General features: G+C 35.6%; 1 protein-coding gene across 1 annotated transcript; it reads left to right on the top strand.

Annotated features, from left to right (window-relative positions):
- Positions 1-3799: 3799 nt before the first annotated feature.
- LOC132056700 (leucine-rich repeat receptor-like protein kinase TDR) lies at positions 3800-8319 on the top strand. The gene is made up of 2 exons (XM_059449005.1): positions 3800-6738; positions 7719-8319. Exons 1-2 carry the CDS (start codon positions 4080-4082, stop codon positions 8123-8125), a joined length of 3066 nt encoding a protein of 1021 aa, XP_059304988.1. The 5' UTR covers positions 3800-4079; the 3' UTR covers positions 8126-8319.
- Positions 8320-20853: the final 12534 nt, after the last annotated feature.

Raw genomic sequence — 20853 nt, 5'->3', positions numbered from 1 at the left:
AGAGAGTGAACCAAAATAAACCCTAATCATCATCAGAATAGAAGTCCTCAATATCATCCTCAGAATAATATTTTGGGTTTCTTAAGACATTTCTTTTTTTCTATAGATGTTAATTCTCTACTGGTTGATGATGCTTGTTCTTCGGCCAACTTTAGCATGTAAAATCTACGTCTTGCTAGCATTTTGTTATTTTCCTTTCTAATCCTTTATACGGTAAGCTCGCAAGTTTCTGGACCTACTCGAGGCATGGTTATTGAGTACCTTATTGGGATTTGAGCATTGAGATTTTCCAAGTCACGAATAAGACGTTCTGATTCGGCACGCCGATATGCCCATTCTCGGCGTAACCCGCAATAATATTCTCGTGGATCTGAATATTTCACGCTGCAAAAATCATCATTACGCTCTATAAGAAGGTGGGGTTTCAAATCGTCTAGTTTGAAATCATTGTTATCAAGAAAACTTTTTTAGGTGGAATAGCTGCTATAATTTGAACTATCATCATCACTGCTATTCGAATCATTTGGAAGGAATAAAGACCAATTTACATTTCTACTACTCGACATTGAATATGTGTAGTCTAATAACAAATGAAAGGCTACTTATATAGTTGCAAACCTCCAAGTACCCTCAGGGGGTGGTCATTATGATCCTACCGACTTACTTTATTATAAAAAAAAAAGTTAATCTTCATCGGACATCTCACAGTCTGAATCCCACTTGGATCTGAATCTTACGTAACCATGTTAACCATATTCTATCCTTAGGTAATGCATTTTCATCCGATTGTTCTCTTCACAAAAACGGTTAAGAGCAAAATTCAACTCTTGTGAAGTGTCACGAGGCATTGACATAGCACATTTAAGCCCTAATAACCTCAAGTTTTGTCCAGTACTGCAGCCTCCCTGACACGCCAATCCCACTCCTTTCTCATAGTATTATTATATTGTCGATTGAATCTGTTGTTCAGGTTATTTGAGTATTTAAAATCATTATCTAGTTCCCATGTCCTACCCATTGCTTCGAATATGTCTGCTGGGGTAAAACATGTAATAGAACCAATATAAGCAAATTAGGTATAGAATGACATGATAACTCGTTTTAATGTGAATGGTAGTTGTTCGTCAATCATGTTATATACTACTCCTTGATTTGACAACACTAACTTATATTGCGCAACATTTAAATGTGCAAAATATGAGTTTTTAGAATGACATGCTTGATTTGACAACACCATGCTGCATTATCTGACCGCTTTTGATGACACCAGCTTATGTTGCGCAATATAAGCTGGTGTCATAAAAAGCGGTCAAATAATGCATCCATTGTGTTGTCAAATCAAGCATGTCATTCTAAAAACTCATTCCATTATTTGACCATTTTTTATGACACATTATGCTTGATTGACAACACAATGCTGCATTATTTGACCGCTTTTTATGATACACTATGCTTGACTTGACAACATAATGCTGCATTATTTGACTGCTTTTTATGACACTAACTTATATTGCGCAACATTTACATGCGCAATATATGAGCCATAGATGACATGCTTCATTTGACAACACCATGCTGCATTATTTCAGGAATCTTATCCTATTGTACAGTGTCTTCATGCACAAAAGTATTGCGCATTGTTTTCATGCGCAATAGGGGTTAATCCCATGTTTTTTAAATGTTCACTCGCGCTCAATTTTTTTCTATTTAATATGAAAGTTGGATGAGGTAAAAACTCATCCATTTCATAAGTTTAAGTCTTTTAAGTTCTTGAAAAAAAACCAAACTTTAGAGAAAAAATGTATTCTCCTCCTTCAACTGTTAAGGTTTCTATATTTTGGGATGGAGATATACTTGATGACAATAATACCGTTCGTTATAGTATCAAACCACAAGCCCATGTAAAGTTTCCAATAACCTTGAATTACGAAACATTAGTCAGTCACTTACACAAAAAAAATGAAAGCTAATCCCACTCAGTATGGATAATCTGTAATAGGCAAATATCCACACACTATTTCACAAGGTTTAGTGCTTTGGTGTATAGAATATCAATGATGATTACTCTTTGAGGGAGTATTTGAGGGCGCTTGAAGAATATAGGGATTTAGTCGCCATTTATGTTCTTGAAATATATATTGAATAGATACTTCAAGAAGTCCCTTAAGTCCAGCCTACTCATGATAACACTTATGGGGACTTTAGTTCTTATGGAGACATCTTACGCGGTCAACTGCCGCTGGAAACTCTAAGCCAACAATTTAGTCAAACTTACACTGAAAATTGGTAAATATCCATTTTTAAATTATTATTTTGTGTAGTAGCACATGTTTATTTATTTATTGGTAAATATCCATTTTTGGTAACTTTATAGGGGTTATACACCTGTAAGGATGGAGATGATCAAGGCAGTGAGTCCAGAAGCATATACTTGGTTGAAGCAAATCGAAGTTGAAAAATGGACATTACATGCTGATGAAGGCAGGAGATGGGGATGCTTACAACAAACAGCTCGGAGTCATTCAATGGTTTGCTAAAATCTGCTCGGGGACTACCCGTTACTGCAATGGTGAGAATGACTTTCATGCAAGTTGTGGAGCGGTTTGTGACAAGAACAAAGCATGCTAAAGCCATATTAGCAGAGGGTGGGAGATGGATGCCAAAACCTAAATAAATGATGGAGCATAACAGAAAAAATGTGAGCTGCACAAGATGATCGAGCATAACCTGGCTGAAAGTGTGTATGAAGTCAGGAAAGGTTATTACGAAGGTCGGGGAGGAAACTTACATACCGTTTATGAGGGCACGAGAATGTGTAGTTGTGGTAAGTGACAAACACACCACATGCCGTGTTCTCATGCCGTCAAGTGTTTCGAGTCAATGGGAAAAACGGTATCAATTTATGTAGCATCGGAATATAGCATCAAAAGTTACCTTAAAGTGTATGCCGACCACTTCTACCCACTTGGTGATCAAGCTTACTGGCCAAACGGCTAACAAGGAGTGTATCTGTAAAATTCATTTTAATGCACGAACTCGGATTCACAATCAAATGGATGTCAATGATAGGACATACTCTCACAGGTGCTCTACGTGTAAGGAGTTTGGCCATGATAAGCGTTTGTGTAGCCTACGAGGCCATGGTGGTGCAAGTACCTCTCGTAGTGGAAGAGCATCTTGTACTTGAAATATTGTTTTAAATATTTTGTTATTGTAAAGAATGATGTATTATTTGGTTATTGCAATGAATTATTTTGAACCTCTCGTATTAGATGAATTATTTTTTTAATATAATATTTGTTTTTGTACATTCGAAATAAAGTAATGCCTTGACTAAATAATAAAACACTTAAATCAATACCTTACAAAATAAAACACTTAAACCTAAAGATAACAAGATTCAAACAAACAAAACTTATTTCGGGACACTTCACAGCCCCTAAAACAACGATCCAAATGTTTAGATATACTGGATATAATGAGCTGACATTATTGTCCGCAAAAAAAGATATCAAGTTTTATATAAAATATTGATATTTCAGAGTTTTGAAACATGACTAATCTTTGGTCAAAGTATGAAAAAAAGGTGAATTTGAAAACTTTAAGATTGTAAAAAAAAAAAAAAAAAAAAAAAAAAAAAAAAAAAAAAAGATAGCCTCTATTGCGCACTAATTTAGTGCGCAAATATTAATTTGGTTACTTTTTTTTAATGGGTTATTTTGATCTCAAACATCACTTTTTGGGTTATTTAAGTTGCGGACTCTCATGAATGGTGTGAGTAGAAGTATTGGAGTTACGAAACAGAAGTAGCATCAGAAACTAAAGATGTACAAGAAGAAGGAATAGTACAAATATTTATTAGATTATTGGAATTCTTTTTCAATTTTCCTTCCCTTTTTCTCTCTCCTCACACCAAACAGAACCCACTGAAGGGGAAGCTAAATCATCATGAAACACCCTCTGTTTCCAGCACTCCAAAAAAGCATTTCATAACAATCAAAACCTTTTTTCCCTTAAATTTACCTCTCTTTACACACCCCATTTCTCAACCATTTCCTTTCCACCATAACCCCGTAACCATGAAACACTCCTTTCTTCTCTTCCTTACTACACTTCTCCTCTTCCTAACAAGAATTTCACTTGTTTTCTCCATTCCCAGTAGTTCAAATCTTCCTCTACAACTCATTTCTCTTTTAACCTTAAAGTCCTCTTTCCATGATAATCACAACACCTTCAATGATTGGGATCCTACCCTTGCCTTCTCAAGACCCGGTTCACACATTTGGTGCTCTTGGTCTGGCATCAAATGTGACAAAAAAACTAACCAAATCACCTCGCTTGATCTCTCAAAGCGCAATCTTTCTGGTACAATTCCAGCAGATATAAAAAACCTGGTGCACCTTCACCACCTGAATTTAAGTGGAAATGCCTTAGAGGGTCCTCTCCAAACAGTTCTTTTCGAATTCCCTTTCCTCAAGACTCTTGATATTAGTCACAATTCCTTTAACTCAACTTTTCCCCCTGGTGTATCAAGACTTAAGTCTTTAACACACCTGAATGCTTATAGTAACGATTTCATAGGCCCTTTGCCTGAGGAAGTTGTTAAGCTCCCTAATCTTGAGTACCTTAACCTTGGTGGAAACTATTTCGAGGGTGTAATTCCGAAAAGTTATGGTGGCTTTGTAAAGCTGAAATTTTTACACTTGGCTGGAAATAAATTGACTGGTCCGGTTTTGGCTGAGTTGGGTTTCTTGAATGAGCTTGAACATTTAGAGATTGGTTACCAGAATTTCACTGGAGGTGTACCTGATGAATTTTCTTCTTTGTCAAATTTGAACTACCTTGATATCTCTGTAGCCAACCTTTCTGGTAATCTCCCTGTTGGGCTAGGCAACTTGACAGAGCTTGAAACTTTGTTTATTTTCAAGAACCATTTTTTGGGTACAATTCCTTTCTCTTTTGGAAAATTGACTTCTCTGAAATCGCTGGACTTATCCGACAACCATCTCGTAGGAACAATCCCTGAAGGGATTTCAGGATTCAAAGAGCTTACAGTCTTAAATTTGATGAACAATAACTTCACAGGTGAAATCCCACAAGGGATTGGTGAGCTTCCTAATCTTGAATCGTTGGCTCTATGGAATAACTCACTCATTGGAATTTTACCACAGAAGTTAGGTTCAAATGCAAAGTTACAAAAGCTTGATGTCTCTTCAAATCATCTATCAGGTCCCATTCCACCAAATCTTTGTCTAAGCAACAGCTTAGTTAAACTTATCCTGTTTTCAAACCAGTTTATTGGTGAGCTCCCTTCTTCCTTAGCAAATTGCACCGCATTGGCCAGGTTTAGAATTCAAAACAACAGACTCAACGGCTCTATACCATTAGGCTTTGGTTTCTTGCCCAATTTAGCGTACTTTGACATGAGCAAAAACAATTTCTCCGGTCCAATTCCGAAAGATTTTGGGAATTCCGCAAGATTGGAGTATTTGAACATTTCAGAGAATTCATTCAACAGTGAGTTGCCGGATAATATGTGGAGTTCCCAAACTCTACAGATATTTTCGGCAAGTTACAGTGGCCTTATCGGGAAAATCCCTAACTTCAAAGGGTGTCGTGTTTTGTACCATATCGAGCTTGAAGGAAACAATCTCACAGGAAGTATTCCATGGGATATTGAGCATTGTGAGAAGCTCATTCAATTGAATTTTCGACGAAATTCGCTTACGGGAATCATTCCTTGGGAAATATCTGCAATTCCTTCCATAACAGAGATTGATTTGTCTCAAAATTTCCTAACTGGAACAATTCCTTCAAATTTTGCCAATTCCAGTACCATAGAAAACTTCAACGTGTCCTACAATCAGCTCTCTGGTCCAGTGCCTTCTTCAGGCTCAATTTTCTCAAGCTTACATTCCTCTTCCTTCATCGGAAACGAAGGCCTCTGTGGTGCTGTCATTCAAAAGCCTTGTGGGACCGATGGGCTCGCGGCTGGAGCAGTGGAAGTTAAGCCGCAGCCCAAGAAGACAGCTGGCGCAATCGTCTGGATAATGGCAGCTGCATTTGGTATCGGGCTGTTTGTCCTCATCGCGGGCAGCCGATGTTTTCACGCCAATTATAGTCGGCGATTTTCAGGTGACAGAGAAGTTGGCCCCTGGAAATTAACGGCTTTCCAGAGATTGAACTTCACAGCAGATGATGTATTGGAGTGCTTGACAATGACTGACAAGATCCTGGGAATGGGTTCAACAGGGACAGTGTACAAAGCCGAGATGCCAGGTGGCGAGACCATAGCGGTGAAAAAGCTATGGGGAAAACACAAGGAGACAATCAGGAGAAGGCGAGGCGTTTTAGCTGAAGTTGATGTGTTAGGCAATGTGAGGCACAGGAACATCGTGCGATTGTTGGGCTGTTGCAGCAACAACGAGTGCACGATGTTGCTGTACGAGTACATGCCCAATGGTAGCCTAGATGATTTGTTGCATGGTAAGAACAAGGATGCTAATTTGGTGGCTGATTGGCTAACTAGGTACAAAATTGCACTTGGGGTCGCTCAAGGAATTTGCTATCTTCATCATGATTGTGATCCCGTTATTGTTCATCGTGATCTTAAGCCTAGTAATATTCTTCTGGATGGTGAACTGGAGGCTCGAGTTGCTGATTTTGGTGTTGCCAAGTTGATTCAGTGTGATGAATCTATGTCTGTGATTGCTGGATCTTATGGCTACATTGCTCCTGGTAAGTTCTACTATTAAACTTTTTTATCTTGTTCTTTAATTAAATTGTTAATGGCAGTAACATTTAATTATCTTATTGAAGGGACTACATGATTGTTTTGGAGTGGCTTATTTTTATCCGAAAATGTTCTTGTCAGATCAGTTTAGGTCGTTCTGTAGGGTGACGATAAAGGGGTCACTTGCGTGCTAAACGTGGTGTCATGTCACTAGCATGATGCATTTTTGAGTGAAAAGCATGATATATCTTGTTTTTTTGTCCATGCAGTTGTTAAATGCTTCAACTGCTTCACACTAGTGAATCTTCTTTTAACCATAACCAGATCTAGCAGGCACTAATTCATTTTTTTGAATTTGAGCGCCACAATTTGGTATCTCTAAGTTGAGTTTTTTATTAAGAATCTAGGATAATATTCCTGTCTAGTTTAGTGTAGTAAAAGAGGTAATCTAAAATTTTAATTAAAGGGTCATCAAGTATTTCTTTACGACAATTGGTGCAAATTTAACTTAAATAATTATTACAACTATCTTTAAATATTTAGATTTAATTCTAGTGAAAAGCATCACTGCAGAAAACTTATTAAAGCTAGAATTAAGCAGAGGTGAAAGGGCGGTGGAGTTTCTTTAGTGGTGCTAAGAGGCATGGCGAACTAGTGCGCGTGAATTGCTCCCTTAGCTTTTAAGCTTTAGTTTTTCACTTTTTGTTTTATACTTTGGACCCACCAAGATTTTGTCAAGCTACTTATCTGACTCTCACACTCTGATTAACCCCTTTGATTTATTTGTACTAGTACTATATTCCTTGACTTTAATGCTCAAAGTCAACCGTCGTGAGCACTAGCAGACAAATTGTTATGATAACGAATTAAAATATACAAAAATGTTGTTATATTTTCTTTTATTATAGATTTCATAGTTGTACTGTTTAAAATAAAAAACACATTTAGATATTAAGTACTAAACATGTTGTGTTTGTTGATGCAGAATATGCATACACATTGCAAGTTGATGAGAAAAGTGACATATACAGTTACGGGGTTGTGTTAATGGAAATTTTATCAGGGAAAAGATCGGTGGAACCAGAATTTGGCGACGGAAATAGCATTGTAGATTGGATTAGGTCCAAGCTCAAGACTAAAAATGGCATAAATGATGTGTTGGATAAAAATGCTGGCGGTTCGTGTCTTTCGGTTAGGGAGGAAATGATGTTGTTATTGAGGGTTGCATTGCTCTGCACTAGCAGGAATCCGGCAGACAGGCCATCGATGAGGGATGTTATGTCTATGTTGCAAGAGGCCAAGCCTAAGAGGAAGTTGCCTGGAACTGTGGGTGCGGGTGACAATGCAATTGCTGCTATTCCTTTGGCTCAAAAGGCCACTGTGGAGTGTTGATATTATAATAGGAGATTTGGGTTTGTCTTGGTTTTCAACTGAGCTTTCTCTTTGGAATTGTGGGGGAGATTGGTATAGGAGAAGTTAATAGTTTTCTTTCTTAAATTTTTGCTAATGGAAATTCCCGAATGTTCTCAATCCAATGTCCTGAGATATTAGACTGAAACTATGAAATGAGTATCTTTGCTAACAAATCTTCGATGAGTTGTCTCTCTCTCTCTCTCTCTCTCTCTTTCTTTCTAGATACTCATGCATTGCAAATCGAAGAAACTTAAGTAGTAACTTGATTTCATAATTGTGATTCCCATCTCAGCTAATAATGTTAAAGAAACAAGCTACTCCTCTTTTGGACTATGTTGGCAAATTGGGTTAGATGGACACTTGAGCTTTCCTATTGATTTGGCTTTCTTAAAACACGTCGAAGTTCACATATGACACACTAACTAATTTTTATTCTTAATTATTTTGTTTAATGACTACTCTTAATTTTTTTTCTTTATAATATAATTTTATTACTACCCTTTAAGTTTCATTTCGCTGAAAATAAGCTCTGTTTCCTTGGAACTCACAAGGAGACAGCGAAGTCAAATAATTCTTACTAGTGCTTCCTTGTTTCTTAAATTCTTCTGATCCCAAATATTTAAAAAAAAAAAAAAAAAATCATTTATTACCTTTTTTTTTTCTTCATATTTTCTTTTACTATTTCTATTAGATAAATTAAGAACGTAAATAAATAAGAATTTAAATAAATACTTTTATAATTAAGGGTATCAAATGTCTTTCCCCACAGATGTGCATAAACCTCTCTTTTATATGGACAGAATGTAGTACTATAAAAGCTTGTCTTTTGTTTTCCTCGCTTACTCGTATGCCTCCTTTCTTAGAGGTGAAACTCGATCAATCATTTTAATGCTTTAATCTTTTTCTTCTTACAATAGATATTTTGTATTGGCGAATCTCTTCTTGGACCTTAAACTAATTGGGTATAATTCATGGATTCTCATTAAATTTTAATTCTGTTGCATTAAAATTATTAAATTATTTGTTGTGACGAAAAAAGTCACTCAACTTATCTGGATACTATCAAAGTCACTAAAACATCTTTTATATAAAAAAAAATCACTTAACTTTTGCCTAGGTATTACAAAAAAGTCATTAAAACCAAAAAAATGAGACATTTTCTATGATACTTAGGCAAAATTCAGAGATTTTTTTTGTTACAAAAAAATTGTTCAGTAATTTTCAGTGTTATTTAGATATAATTGAGTGATTGCTATATAAAAAGTTGTTTAGTGATTCTATGTGTTACCTAGACAAAGTTGAGTAATTTTCTTGTTACATAAAATTATTTAATGACTTTTGCGTAATAAAGAAAAAGTTGGATGACCATGTATGAAATTGCCTCGTTACTCACACAAAACCATTATATTATCTAAAGTGCCATTAGTCCTATTTCTGCAGTTATCCACATTTTTATCGCTATAAATAGACACTCCATTCGGTTAATTACATCATAAGTCAAGCTTTTAGAGTTATGCACATAAATAGCACAAATTTTAAAGTTCTTCAAAAATAACTGATTTTATACTTTAAGGAAAATATTATACGAAAAAGAATCCCTCTAAATTAGGGATTCAATAATATTTACTCATTATTTATTAGTATCATTTATCTCCCTTCTTTTGGGGATAAATCCATCTCTATTACATCATTTATCTCTATTCTTTAACCGCTAAACATCAATTTTTCTCACTTCTCTTTCTTATATACTCCTCAACTGCTACTATATCTTCTTATTCATTTTCATCTTTTTGTATTGGCTATTTAGAGTTTTCAAGATTTGGGCATGACTTTGTTTAGAAAAAAATAGATGGACTTACATGAAAATATTTATTAAAAAGTCTCACAAATATATTTATTAAAAAACAACATATTCAAAACACAATTATTATATGAGGTATAACTACATATATAAATATTATTTGAAGTACACAAAATTATGCGAGGTATAAAATTTATCATACAAGGTATACTAAATTCTACGTGGTCTATGACATGTATACAAGGTTTAATAAAATGTATAACAAAATTATACAAGGTATATATAAATTTATTATTCAAGGTATAATAAAATGTATATACGATTTAAAAAACAATTACAGAAGAATTCACATATTCATGATATATATTTTGTATAAGTTGATTTCTGATATAAATTTAATTTTAAATATTACTTATAGGATAATTATATAATAAAAAATAATTACAGTCATGTGTATGCATATGCTTAAATTATCATACATTTATACAATATAAATAAGATCAAGTTTTGCTTTTTATAAATATTAATGCTTTGTATGCTTTGTATACTTTTTATATGCATTTAATAAGGATGAAGAAGTTATGAAATGAGATGTAATCGTGTTGGAAGATTATTAGCAAAAAAAATAGGAACATAGTTTTCAGTATACATAGGAAGTTGCTTTAGCAAAAAAGTAGGAACCTATGGAGGTTTCCTTATACATGGGAGATTGTTTTGCTATAGAACTCTTAAATAGATTGCTAGGGAATGTTTACTACATTTATCTATTAATAATACGAAAATATTGTTATATTCTTGTGCACTTACGTTTTTTCCCCTTGTTTCTAAATTTCCATTCCTCTCAAGAGTTGTGTCCTCCATTCGCCATAAAGTCTCAAAATTTGTAGGCCCAAGCAGGCCCAGCTAATCAAAAACAGAATTCCTTGACAGTTCGCTCATAGTAGTATCATTATGTGGGTCATTTGCACGATTGTCCGTCAAAGGCACTGGTCTTTAATTTTTGTCACTCAAATTGTTGGTCTTTAATTTTTATTCTTCGCCTAATACCTTGAGATTCTGGATTCGAATCCCGGCTCAGTCAAAAAAAAAATCGCAAGACAGAAGTTTATAGCAATACTAGGCCTATCCGGGCAAATGTTAGGCCTTAAGACAAACTTTTACTCAAAATTAGGCCTTAAAGCAAACCTTTATCTTAAGGCCTAACTTTTGCTTAAATTAGGCCTATTAGGACAAAAGTTATGCCTTAAGGCGGATGTTTGCCTTTTTGCCTTAAGATAGACTTTTACCCAAACTCTGCCTTATAAGGTTCAAACTCTGGCTGGCAAATTCAAAACTCCACCTTGCAATTTTTTTTAAAATTTTTTTTAACTGAGTGGGAGTTTAAACCCGAAATTCATGGGCTTTTAAGCGAATGCCAAAACTTAAAGATTAACAATTTGAGGGCCAAAATTAAAGACCAGTGCCTGAAGGACATTCCGTGCCAAAAAATGTCATTCTGTTGTGCCTTGTAGAGTGGGCTTCAGCCCAGTAAAAATGTGAGTGGCCTAAAGTGCTGATTGATGAGCATCATGCGACATGCTAGTCTGTTTAGCCTTGGCCCTTGGTTTTTTTAGAGGATTTAATGGGATTGTGCATATTCCACTCAACAAATACTACATAATTTTAACTTAGTGTACTATTTCTTTGAATCCAAATCACATTCTACAACTTTAATAATTAATTAGGAGCAGTAGAATTTTCGAGCATTACTTAGTGGAGATATGTTTTAAAGTGATTATGCAGTATATTGAAGATTGCCTTTTAAATGTCTTATCTAAATTGAATAAATCCAAACCATAGGGACATTTTTTTGTGGGGTAGGGGGAGGGGGTGGGGGTGGGGGCTGTTAAAGAGGAAGTTTATTAATCTACGAAACAGTATACATTCATAGACGTCCTATAGGGACCGACTCCATGAGTAGTAGAATTAGAAGGATTATTACGAAACAAAGATGTGCCCTTTATAGCATAAATGTTTCCCAGCCTAGCAAAATTATTACATAAACTTTCAGATATGGACCTAACTAGAGTTGTTCCTTCTTTGTCTGCTGGTCATTTTTTTCACCTTTTGATCTAGCTAATTCTCTACTTGCAAATATGAAAAGAGCATAATTACAGGTGTTATAATTATTAGTGTTAAAAGTAATTAAACCTTGTAACTGGTTTTAAAAAATTCTTAATATTGGTACTTTGACAAATTCTATACTCAATTTCTGATACTCCTAATTGATTATTTTCTTGTCTCTCAAGATTGATGTACAACGGGTTGACTTTGAGTTTTTCTTTCCCTCTTTCCTCAAGGTGCCTTTGAGGTTTTAGCATGCATATATTCTGCAAAGTGAAACATATGGTCACATGTGTGCAGTGTTCTTGGGTACTACTGTAGGCACTTTAAATGTAAAAATCTCATGAATTATTGGATTCATTTTGGAGAATATTAATTGTGGGGGTTAAACTATGTAGGTGTTTGTGCCTTTGTCATTGCGATGATGTGTGGTAGACTGGTAGTTCTTTTGGTGGCCAGGTTAAGAATGGGAAAGACCAATATTACTAAACATATTTACTGAAAATAGTTGTGCCCCATCACTAAATTGTGCTGTGGAAATTATGATATTGCCGTAAATACAGGAAGTTCACGTAGTCTTTATCCATGCAGATAAAAAACACTCCACTAAGCATTCAGAAGTCAACCATTAAGATCTTTGGGGGTTGATTATGGCCATTTAATTTTTTACTTTGTTATACTAAAATCATACTACTTTTTTTTTTTTTTTTATTTTTTATAATGAAAAATCACTGAATTTTATCTAAGTTTTACGTAAAAAAAGAAAAAAAAAATTACTCAACTTTGTCTATGTATCACATAAGATCAAATTAGGAAAGGACAAAAGACACACTTTATATGATACATATATAAAGTTAAATAACCTTTTAGTTACATAAACAATTATTTTGTGAATTGTTGTAATACCTAGACAAAGTTGAATTATTTTTCATTACAAAAAATAGTTCTGTGGTGCTTAAGCAAAATTAAATAATTTATATTATAAAAAATAGTTTAATAACTTTGATGCTATAATAAGTACCAGTGATCATCTATCACACCAACACAATATACTTCCAACGTATATAACAAAGTATGAAATGAAGTTATATGGAATGGAGTCATTCCGTCATAGTAAGACTGCACAAAAAAGCTATTGTCTAGTAAAACATTGATCTAAATTGACATTTTAAAGGAGCCACCAAAAGTTATTTATAAATTACATGCCATATATCACTACAAGAAAGTATAGAATTAGCAACAACTTTTTAGCAACAACTATATTATTGGCATATATGAATAAATGGTAACAACTTGATTTAATTGTTTCTATATCTTGTAACTTTTAACCACAATTTTTATTTTGTTGGCAAACAATTTAATTTTGTTGCTATAATCTATGGTTAATATAATAAATTCTAAATATAAACAAATTGCAACAACCATAATATTGTTATCTAATTTTAATAAATGACAACAACTTGATTTAATTGTTTCTATCTCATAAAATATTTGGCAACAATAAATCTTTATTGTTGCTAATGCACTTGATTTTGCAACAACTTATGTAGGTTGTGGCCCAAAAGTTAATTAATTATTTTTCAGTTTTCAGCCAAAACCGAACTCAGCAAAGTCCCTTATATACCCTTGTAGACCAAAACTCCTAAAGTAAACCGAGAAGATTCAATCCCTATCCACCGTTTGCAATTCCGATCATATTTTCCAATTGGCGGATTGCAAAGTCAATCTTTCGTCTCTCCAATCATTTTCTAACCTAAATTTCCTCTATCGGTAAATTCAATCTTCTCTTCTATTTCACTTTCACTTTCACTACTTTTAATTGCAGCTTCATGTGTATGTATTTTTGAATTTGTTTTACTCGCATGTTAAGTATGTGCATCAAAACAGATTTTACTTGATTTTTTTATTAAGTATGGATTAATCGGGAAATCCATTTCAGTTATTTCAGCTTGCAATTGCTTGTTATGGTGATTTTAGCTGATTAGTTGTGGTCCTGTGAATTGATTTTACTTGTTTGTTGATTGAAATAGAAATTTGTTTTTGATTGTTTTATTAGGCGATTTGAGGTAATGAGAATTTGTCTGCTTGGTGTTTTTTTGACGTTTAGTGTGTTAGAAAAGAGGAGGATGGGTTTTGCTTATTGTTTATGGCAGCCGAATGCTTTGCGTTATGGAGAAGCTTTGACCTACAGGATATTAGATAGGAAAAGCTAGGTGATAGCATCCAAGAAGGCTTACCTCCATTGCGGACCAAGAAATATCAAGACGCTTTAATGAGCTTCAATTAGTAATGAAAACATGTCTTATGATGGAAGAACAGCTTCTGCCCAAAGTAGATCTTTTGAGAAAGTCTTAGAAATATTTGGAGGCCCAAATTAAAGATGACGAGTAGGATTGTGGTCCAAATTTGTCCAAAGAAGGAGCATGTCAAGCAGCCCAAACTAGTGTTCTAAAAGTTTATTTAATGTTATGTTGACTGCCTTTAAAGCTTTATTGAACAAAGTGTTTGTATTATTCCATGCACCTAGGAAATTGCACCTTATTTACTTTAGTTTGACCACCTTTAAAGCTTGTTGATCAAAGTGCTGGCAGCCCCCTTCTAGGCTCCTATATAAAGGGGTGTTTTCTTCTTCATTGTACCTAAGTTTGAATAAATATTAATATTATTAGCCTTCTGGCTTGTGGAGACCTTTGAGGTTCTCTTTAGGATTTCCCCTTTTTGTTCTACTTTGAACCTGTCACGACCCAACTGGAGGGCCATGACGGGCACCTGACCGTACTAGTCAAGTAACATCTAACGTGCATTTGTGACATCAATATGAACATAGGTGGGCCAGTAGGGCCATCATATAATACTCAATAGACTCACAAGGAAAATGTTTCTGTATTAAATAATCGAAAGACTCGTATATGGATATGCGGGACACTGCTTATATGGCTAACAAGGTTGTCATGATCATACGTATTGTGGCAATATATGAAACAACGGGGAACATTATCTAAATAACTGTCTACAAGCCTCTACTGGAAAACATAACATAACGTGGTCGGGACAGGGCCCCGCCATACCCATGCATATGTATATATATGTGTGTGTGTGTGTGTGTGTGTGTGTGTGTATACATATATATATCCTGGCATCTCCGGAGCAAATGGAGTGCAACAATCTTAACCGCTGAGCTAACATCCTACTAGATGGATCACCAACCTGTATCTTAGGACCTACGGGCATGAAATGCAGCCCCCAAACAATAGGGGAGTCAGTACCAATAACGTACCGAGTATGTAAGGCATGAAAACAACATATATAGGAATCATGAAAGAAATCTAGGACATGAGAGTAAATCTGTATATCTGAATGTGTCTGTATAACTCTGTACATCTAAAAGTGCCTTTGATGGCGTATGATATACATGCTTTCTTTCGAAAATCATATACATATATCATAATACCGTACCTGGCCATATAATATAGGCTCGATGTTATCCGTACCCGGCCATGACAGGCTCGTTGTTATCCGTACCGAACTGCAGTGGTGTGCACAATAGGTGTCGTACCAGGCCGACTATAGCGCGGCTCGGTGTGGTAAAATAAGTGTATAGATATATATACAATGTGTGAATGACTCATAGGAATAACTTTTGGGCCTTTCGGAGTGACGTAGGGTCGGTGACCTCCGAATATCGTTATGGAGCTAGCATCGTCAACATGTCTTACGTTTACTGAAACAATGATTACAAATTCAACTTAAGAATTATGGAAGTAAAGTAATAACATCATCAAGAATCCAAAGAAACATAAGCTTTCTAGCATTCTAAGAACGGGATCATTATGGATAATGTTCGTTCGTTCATTTCGTTCTTTTCATGAGATTCATGCCAAGGAGAAAGCAAGGATAGCCTTAATATACCTTTGTTGTCAATGACTCAATATATATTGCCCATAGTGCTTCAACCTACATCAACGTATTAGAACTATGGTTAATACCATGGATGAACTCGAAACATATTTCTAAGCTAGTAGATCTCTTACGAAAAATTGGGCAGCACTTCCCTTACATTTCCTTACTTCCCTAAATTCAAAACAGCACCAAACAACAACAACAACAACAACAATAACAACATCAACAATATCAACAACCAATCCTATCTATTCAGCTCCTCAACAATGTAAGAACAATTCAAGCAAGTCAAACAGTAGTACAACGAGCGGCAAGCTCGGTTTATGCTTAAACAAACATAGTTTTAAACCCCTTCTTCCTTCCAGCATTTAGCAACAACATTAATCACAACATATTCAATTATCTCTACTAATTTTCATCCATAATATAGCTTTAAAACGACCCCATAACAGTCCCACAAGTTCAGCAACTCAAACTGATTTTTAAGGTTACTAAAATAAGTTTCCGACTTATCGTTTCTTTCAAATCAAGAAACACAGTCAGAAGTACATAGGTAAGACTCTTCTCATATAAATCATCCATGAATTCAACTTAAAAATAAGTTCACAACCAGCCAGCAATGGCACAACAACAACCAAAATGCTACTCTTTCGAAACTCGCAAGTTCTAGTCTCTACGATCGAGCTACAACTCGTAGAAGCTTAGATAACACTGCTCTGATACCACTTTTGTCTCTACAATCGAGCTACTAGACATGGCTTGTAGACAACCCTAGGACAGAACTGCTCTGATACCACTTTTGTCACGACTCAACTAGAGGGGCATGACGGGCACCTGGTCGTACTAGTCAAGCACTATCTAACGTACATCTGTGACATTAATATGAACATAGGTGGGCCAGTAGGGCCATCATATAATACTCAATAGACTCACAAAGAAAACGTGTCTGTATTAAATAGTTTGAAAGACTCATCTATATGGATATGCTAGACATATTATATGAGCCAACAAAGCTGTCATGATCATCTGTGTGGTAATATATGAAACAACAGGACTGAACATTATCTGATTGTACATAATTGTCTACAAGTCTCTACTGGAAAACATAACATAACGTGGTCGGGACAGGGCCCTGCCATACCCATGCATATATACATATATATATGTGTGTGTGTATAATCATGCTGACCCCTGGCATCTCCGGAGCAAATGTAGTGCAACAATCTTAACCGCTGAGCTGACATCCTACTAGATGGATCACCAACCTATATCTCGGGACCTACGGGCATGAAATGCAGTGTTACACCTCTCGTTTTCGTCGCAAGAAATTCCATAGCTTATGGGTGGTTTATACCCTTAGTATGGAGATCCGTACCCGAGGTTTTGAGATATTAAGTGTCTTACCTCGCGTGTACCAAACTATAAGTATACGTTCTTTGCAATACGATAGGATTAGAAGTTAAACGAATCGAATCGACGCGAGTTGGAACGACTCAGGGAACTGGCAGGAAACTAGTCCACTTCGACGAGCCGTCGACGAGGTGTCGTTCCATGCGACACGCCGCAGCCCCTGAATCTTTAGGTGTCAGAACGACGGAGCCAGTCCACGGTCGTCGACGTGTCGACGAGTCGTCGACCCACTCGCTGCCTCGCAGTCGCTGGGACTATTTTGTTCCACTTATATATATGGAGCCCTCACGTTTTTGTTCCTTATTTTTCATTCCCAACTAGAGAAAACCCTAACATATTCCCCCTCTACTTTTTCCATCAAATTAGTGAAGATTTAGTAAGATTTGAGCCCCGTAAACCCGAGCTTGGGAAGGGAAAATTGTTCCTAGGGTTCTATTGAAGTTGTTGAGCTTTGTAATTGGAGTTAAAGTTTGATTCTTGGAATCCTAGGCCCCTCAATGTATGTATATGATTCCTACCTTTGTGTTTGAATTATTATCAAGAGTTTTAGTGGTTTAAGTAAAAGAAATATAGTTAATGAAGTGGTAAGTTGAATAAGGGCTATTTTGAGGGATGATTTGGGATAGATTTGATTATATTTTGGTATGTAAGTATTGATATTGTTGTTGTTGGTATTGTTGTTGATGTTGGATTGAATTGGAAGTTGAAGGATTGTTAAGTTTACAAGGGAGATGTTGTCCGCAATTCGTTAAGCTCTTTTCGTACTTAAATTGGTTAGTAAGTGAGGTAAATGGTCTAATGGTGGCATATGTTACCTTGATTGTAGACTTACGAGTTCGTGAAGTAGACGTTGGACGACTAGGTACGCTTCAAGGTATGTTAAGGTTGTCTCTTCTTTCATTTTGGCATGATTCTTTTCATATGAACGAAAGAAGTAAGCGAGCGAGTTCCAAAGACTCTCCTCCTAGATGTTGTAGGATTCACTTTATTATTGACCTCATGTATTTCATATCTACAGCTTTCAGAGTATTTTATATTTATATATTTTATATATAGAGCTATTTTCTCACACCGCGCCGCGCTATAGTCAGCCGGGCAGGCACATAGATGTGCACACCACTGTAGTGGGTAGATTATGAGATTACCCCGGATGCAGGATGATATGATATATGGATCGGGCTGTACTTTCCTCCGCACTAACATTTGTTGACACCTAATTTTCACATCATAAAACGCGTATTTTAATTTTCAAATTTTTCGAGTCCAAGACGGAGTAAGGATGCTCTTAAAAAAAAAAATTAAAAATTTCGAGAAAATTGCAAAAGTTGACGTATAATTATTATTCCATAAAAATTAATGATTATAAGAAATTACAAGTTATTTACTTTTACAAATATGATTTGAAAAGAAGATACATATACCGCTCCTTCTAACTCGAAAAAATTGTTAATTAAAACGACGTATGAATTACGGCTCATTTTTTACCGCATTTTTCACATTTTTAAATATTACTCGAAAGTATATTAATATTGGGCTCGTTTTGAAGCTCGTGTTTAAAAACAACGTATTATGATTTTGTATTTTGTCGAAATATTATTTTACGAGGGGCGTATTAGACCAATTAACCTAAAACTATATAAAAATTATGCTACATTTTTATAAAAATAAGAAGGGTATTTTATCTATTTGTACAGGGTATTTTATCCATTTGTACCTTTGTTGGTACTATTTGGATAAGGCCTTTTTTGGGGGGAAAGTACGATCAAGTGGGCTATTTTTGTCCATAGAATTCTAAATGCTTAGTTGGATGATTTTGAAAATTTGAATAAGGATTTTGGGGGGAAAATGTCACGACCCAACCCGCCATGACTGGCACCCAACTAAATCCTAGTGGGCGAACCAACACTCAAGACATCTATCCCTTCAAATCCGGTTTTATATTGAACAAGCTAATCAGTTATTACTCATTCAAACATCAATGAATAAAATAAGTCATGCCATAAAATACTGAAATAAGTGCGGAAGTTCTAACTATTACAACATTCTCAAAATTCGAAAGTCATCGTACAAGACTCTAATCTAAAACATGTCTAAGGAATAGACTCTGTCTAATAAGTCCATAATGTCCAGAATAAGAAAAGACATCATAAGAAGAAGATCTTCGGGTGGCTCACGACATGGGAAGAAGCTCACCCTAGATCTATCAGCAAACGTCCTCCACGCTAGATGTGAGGGTGGGTAACAATCTCCGTATCAAAATCTGCACTTAAAGAATGCACCAAGGTAGTATCAGTACAAACACTATGTACCAGTAGATATCATTGGCCGATTAAGATTTGTATGATGCATATTTCATAAAATCAATAGAATAAACAAGCCAGTCAACCGACATGAATATGAATAAACCACAACAGGTCAACCAAGTATAATCATAATCAAATCGCCAAGAATGTCAAGAATCACAATCACGTAAGCCACTGATAGGAAATAAGTTACCACGAATGACCACGATCGGGTTTGTACACACATACTAGCGATGTCATTGCTCCGTAGTCATGACCTGCAGGGGACCCATGGTGTCCATGTATCACTCGTTCCGGAATACTCCTCGGACCCGAGCACAAACTCGGCTTCGGAACGAACCTCGGACGCGAGACATATCAATGTACCTCCTATTTTCGGAACTAACCTCAGACACGAGCCCATAATCGAGGTCACATAAGTGTCTTTCCATACCTCTTACAGAACAGTGTTACTTACCTTCTAAATATCAATACTCAAATCATCATTCCATGTCACAATACCGTAGAGAAGATCATATTAGCTTCTCATCACAATACATTCACTGCAGAATCAACACACAGGAATAGTGGCACGAAGCCCACACAATCACTCATTCACAATCACATAGGAGTTCAGTCACACAATATCATGCATGAAAACTAGACATATTTTCTCTTAAAGAATTCACAAACATACAATCAACTAACCAAAGTCTAACTCAAGTAGACCATAACCTACCTCGATGTAGATTTCTTTATAAATTCAACAAACCCCGAGAATTCAACTCGGAAATCATCACACAAGTTACTCAACAATTAACCTTTCCTTTCCTTGAAGCCTTAGAACGCTCAAAGTCTAGAAATAGAATCAAGACTAAAAAACAACTGATCCGAGTCACAATTACTCAAATCACAAGCATCAAAGCAAGAATATCCTTCCCTTTACCCCATTCCAAAGGGTGGATGATTTTCTAGGTGTTAAGCAACCTACCAAAGGCCTTAGTAATCATTACTCATCAAATATAAACAACATTCTATCAATATCCCCATTACAAGCAGTTCTTATGGTCAAGACATCATTTTTATAGAACCCTAGGTTTCCATTCACTTAGTTTATGACTTTAAGTGTGCAATTCATGATTAAGAGAACTAACCCAAGCCTTTAGATGATAACTAGGTGATAATAACCATAACCCATCAAGTTTAGAAGG

Source organism: Lycium ferocissimum, chromosome 5 (genome assembly GCF_029784015.1).
Source record: "Lycium ferocissimum isolate CSIRO_LF1 chromosome 5, AGI_CSIRO_Lferr_CH_V1, whole genome shotgun sequence".
Classification (NCBI taxonomy): Eukaryota; Viridiplantae; Streptophyta; class Magnoliopsida; order Solanales; family Solanaceae; genus Lycium; species Lycium ferocissimum.
This window is presented reverse-complemented; position numbering and strand designations above follow the sequence as displayed.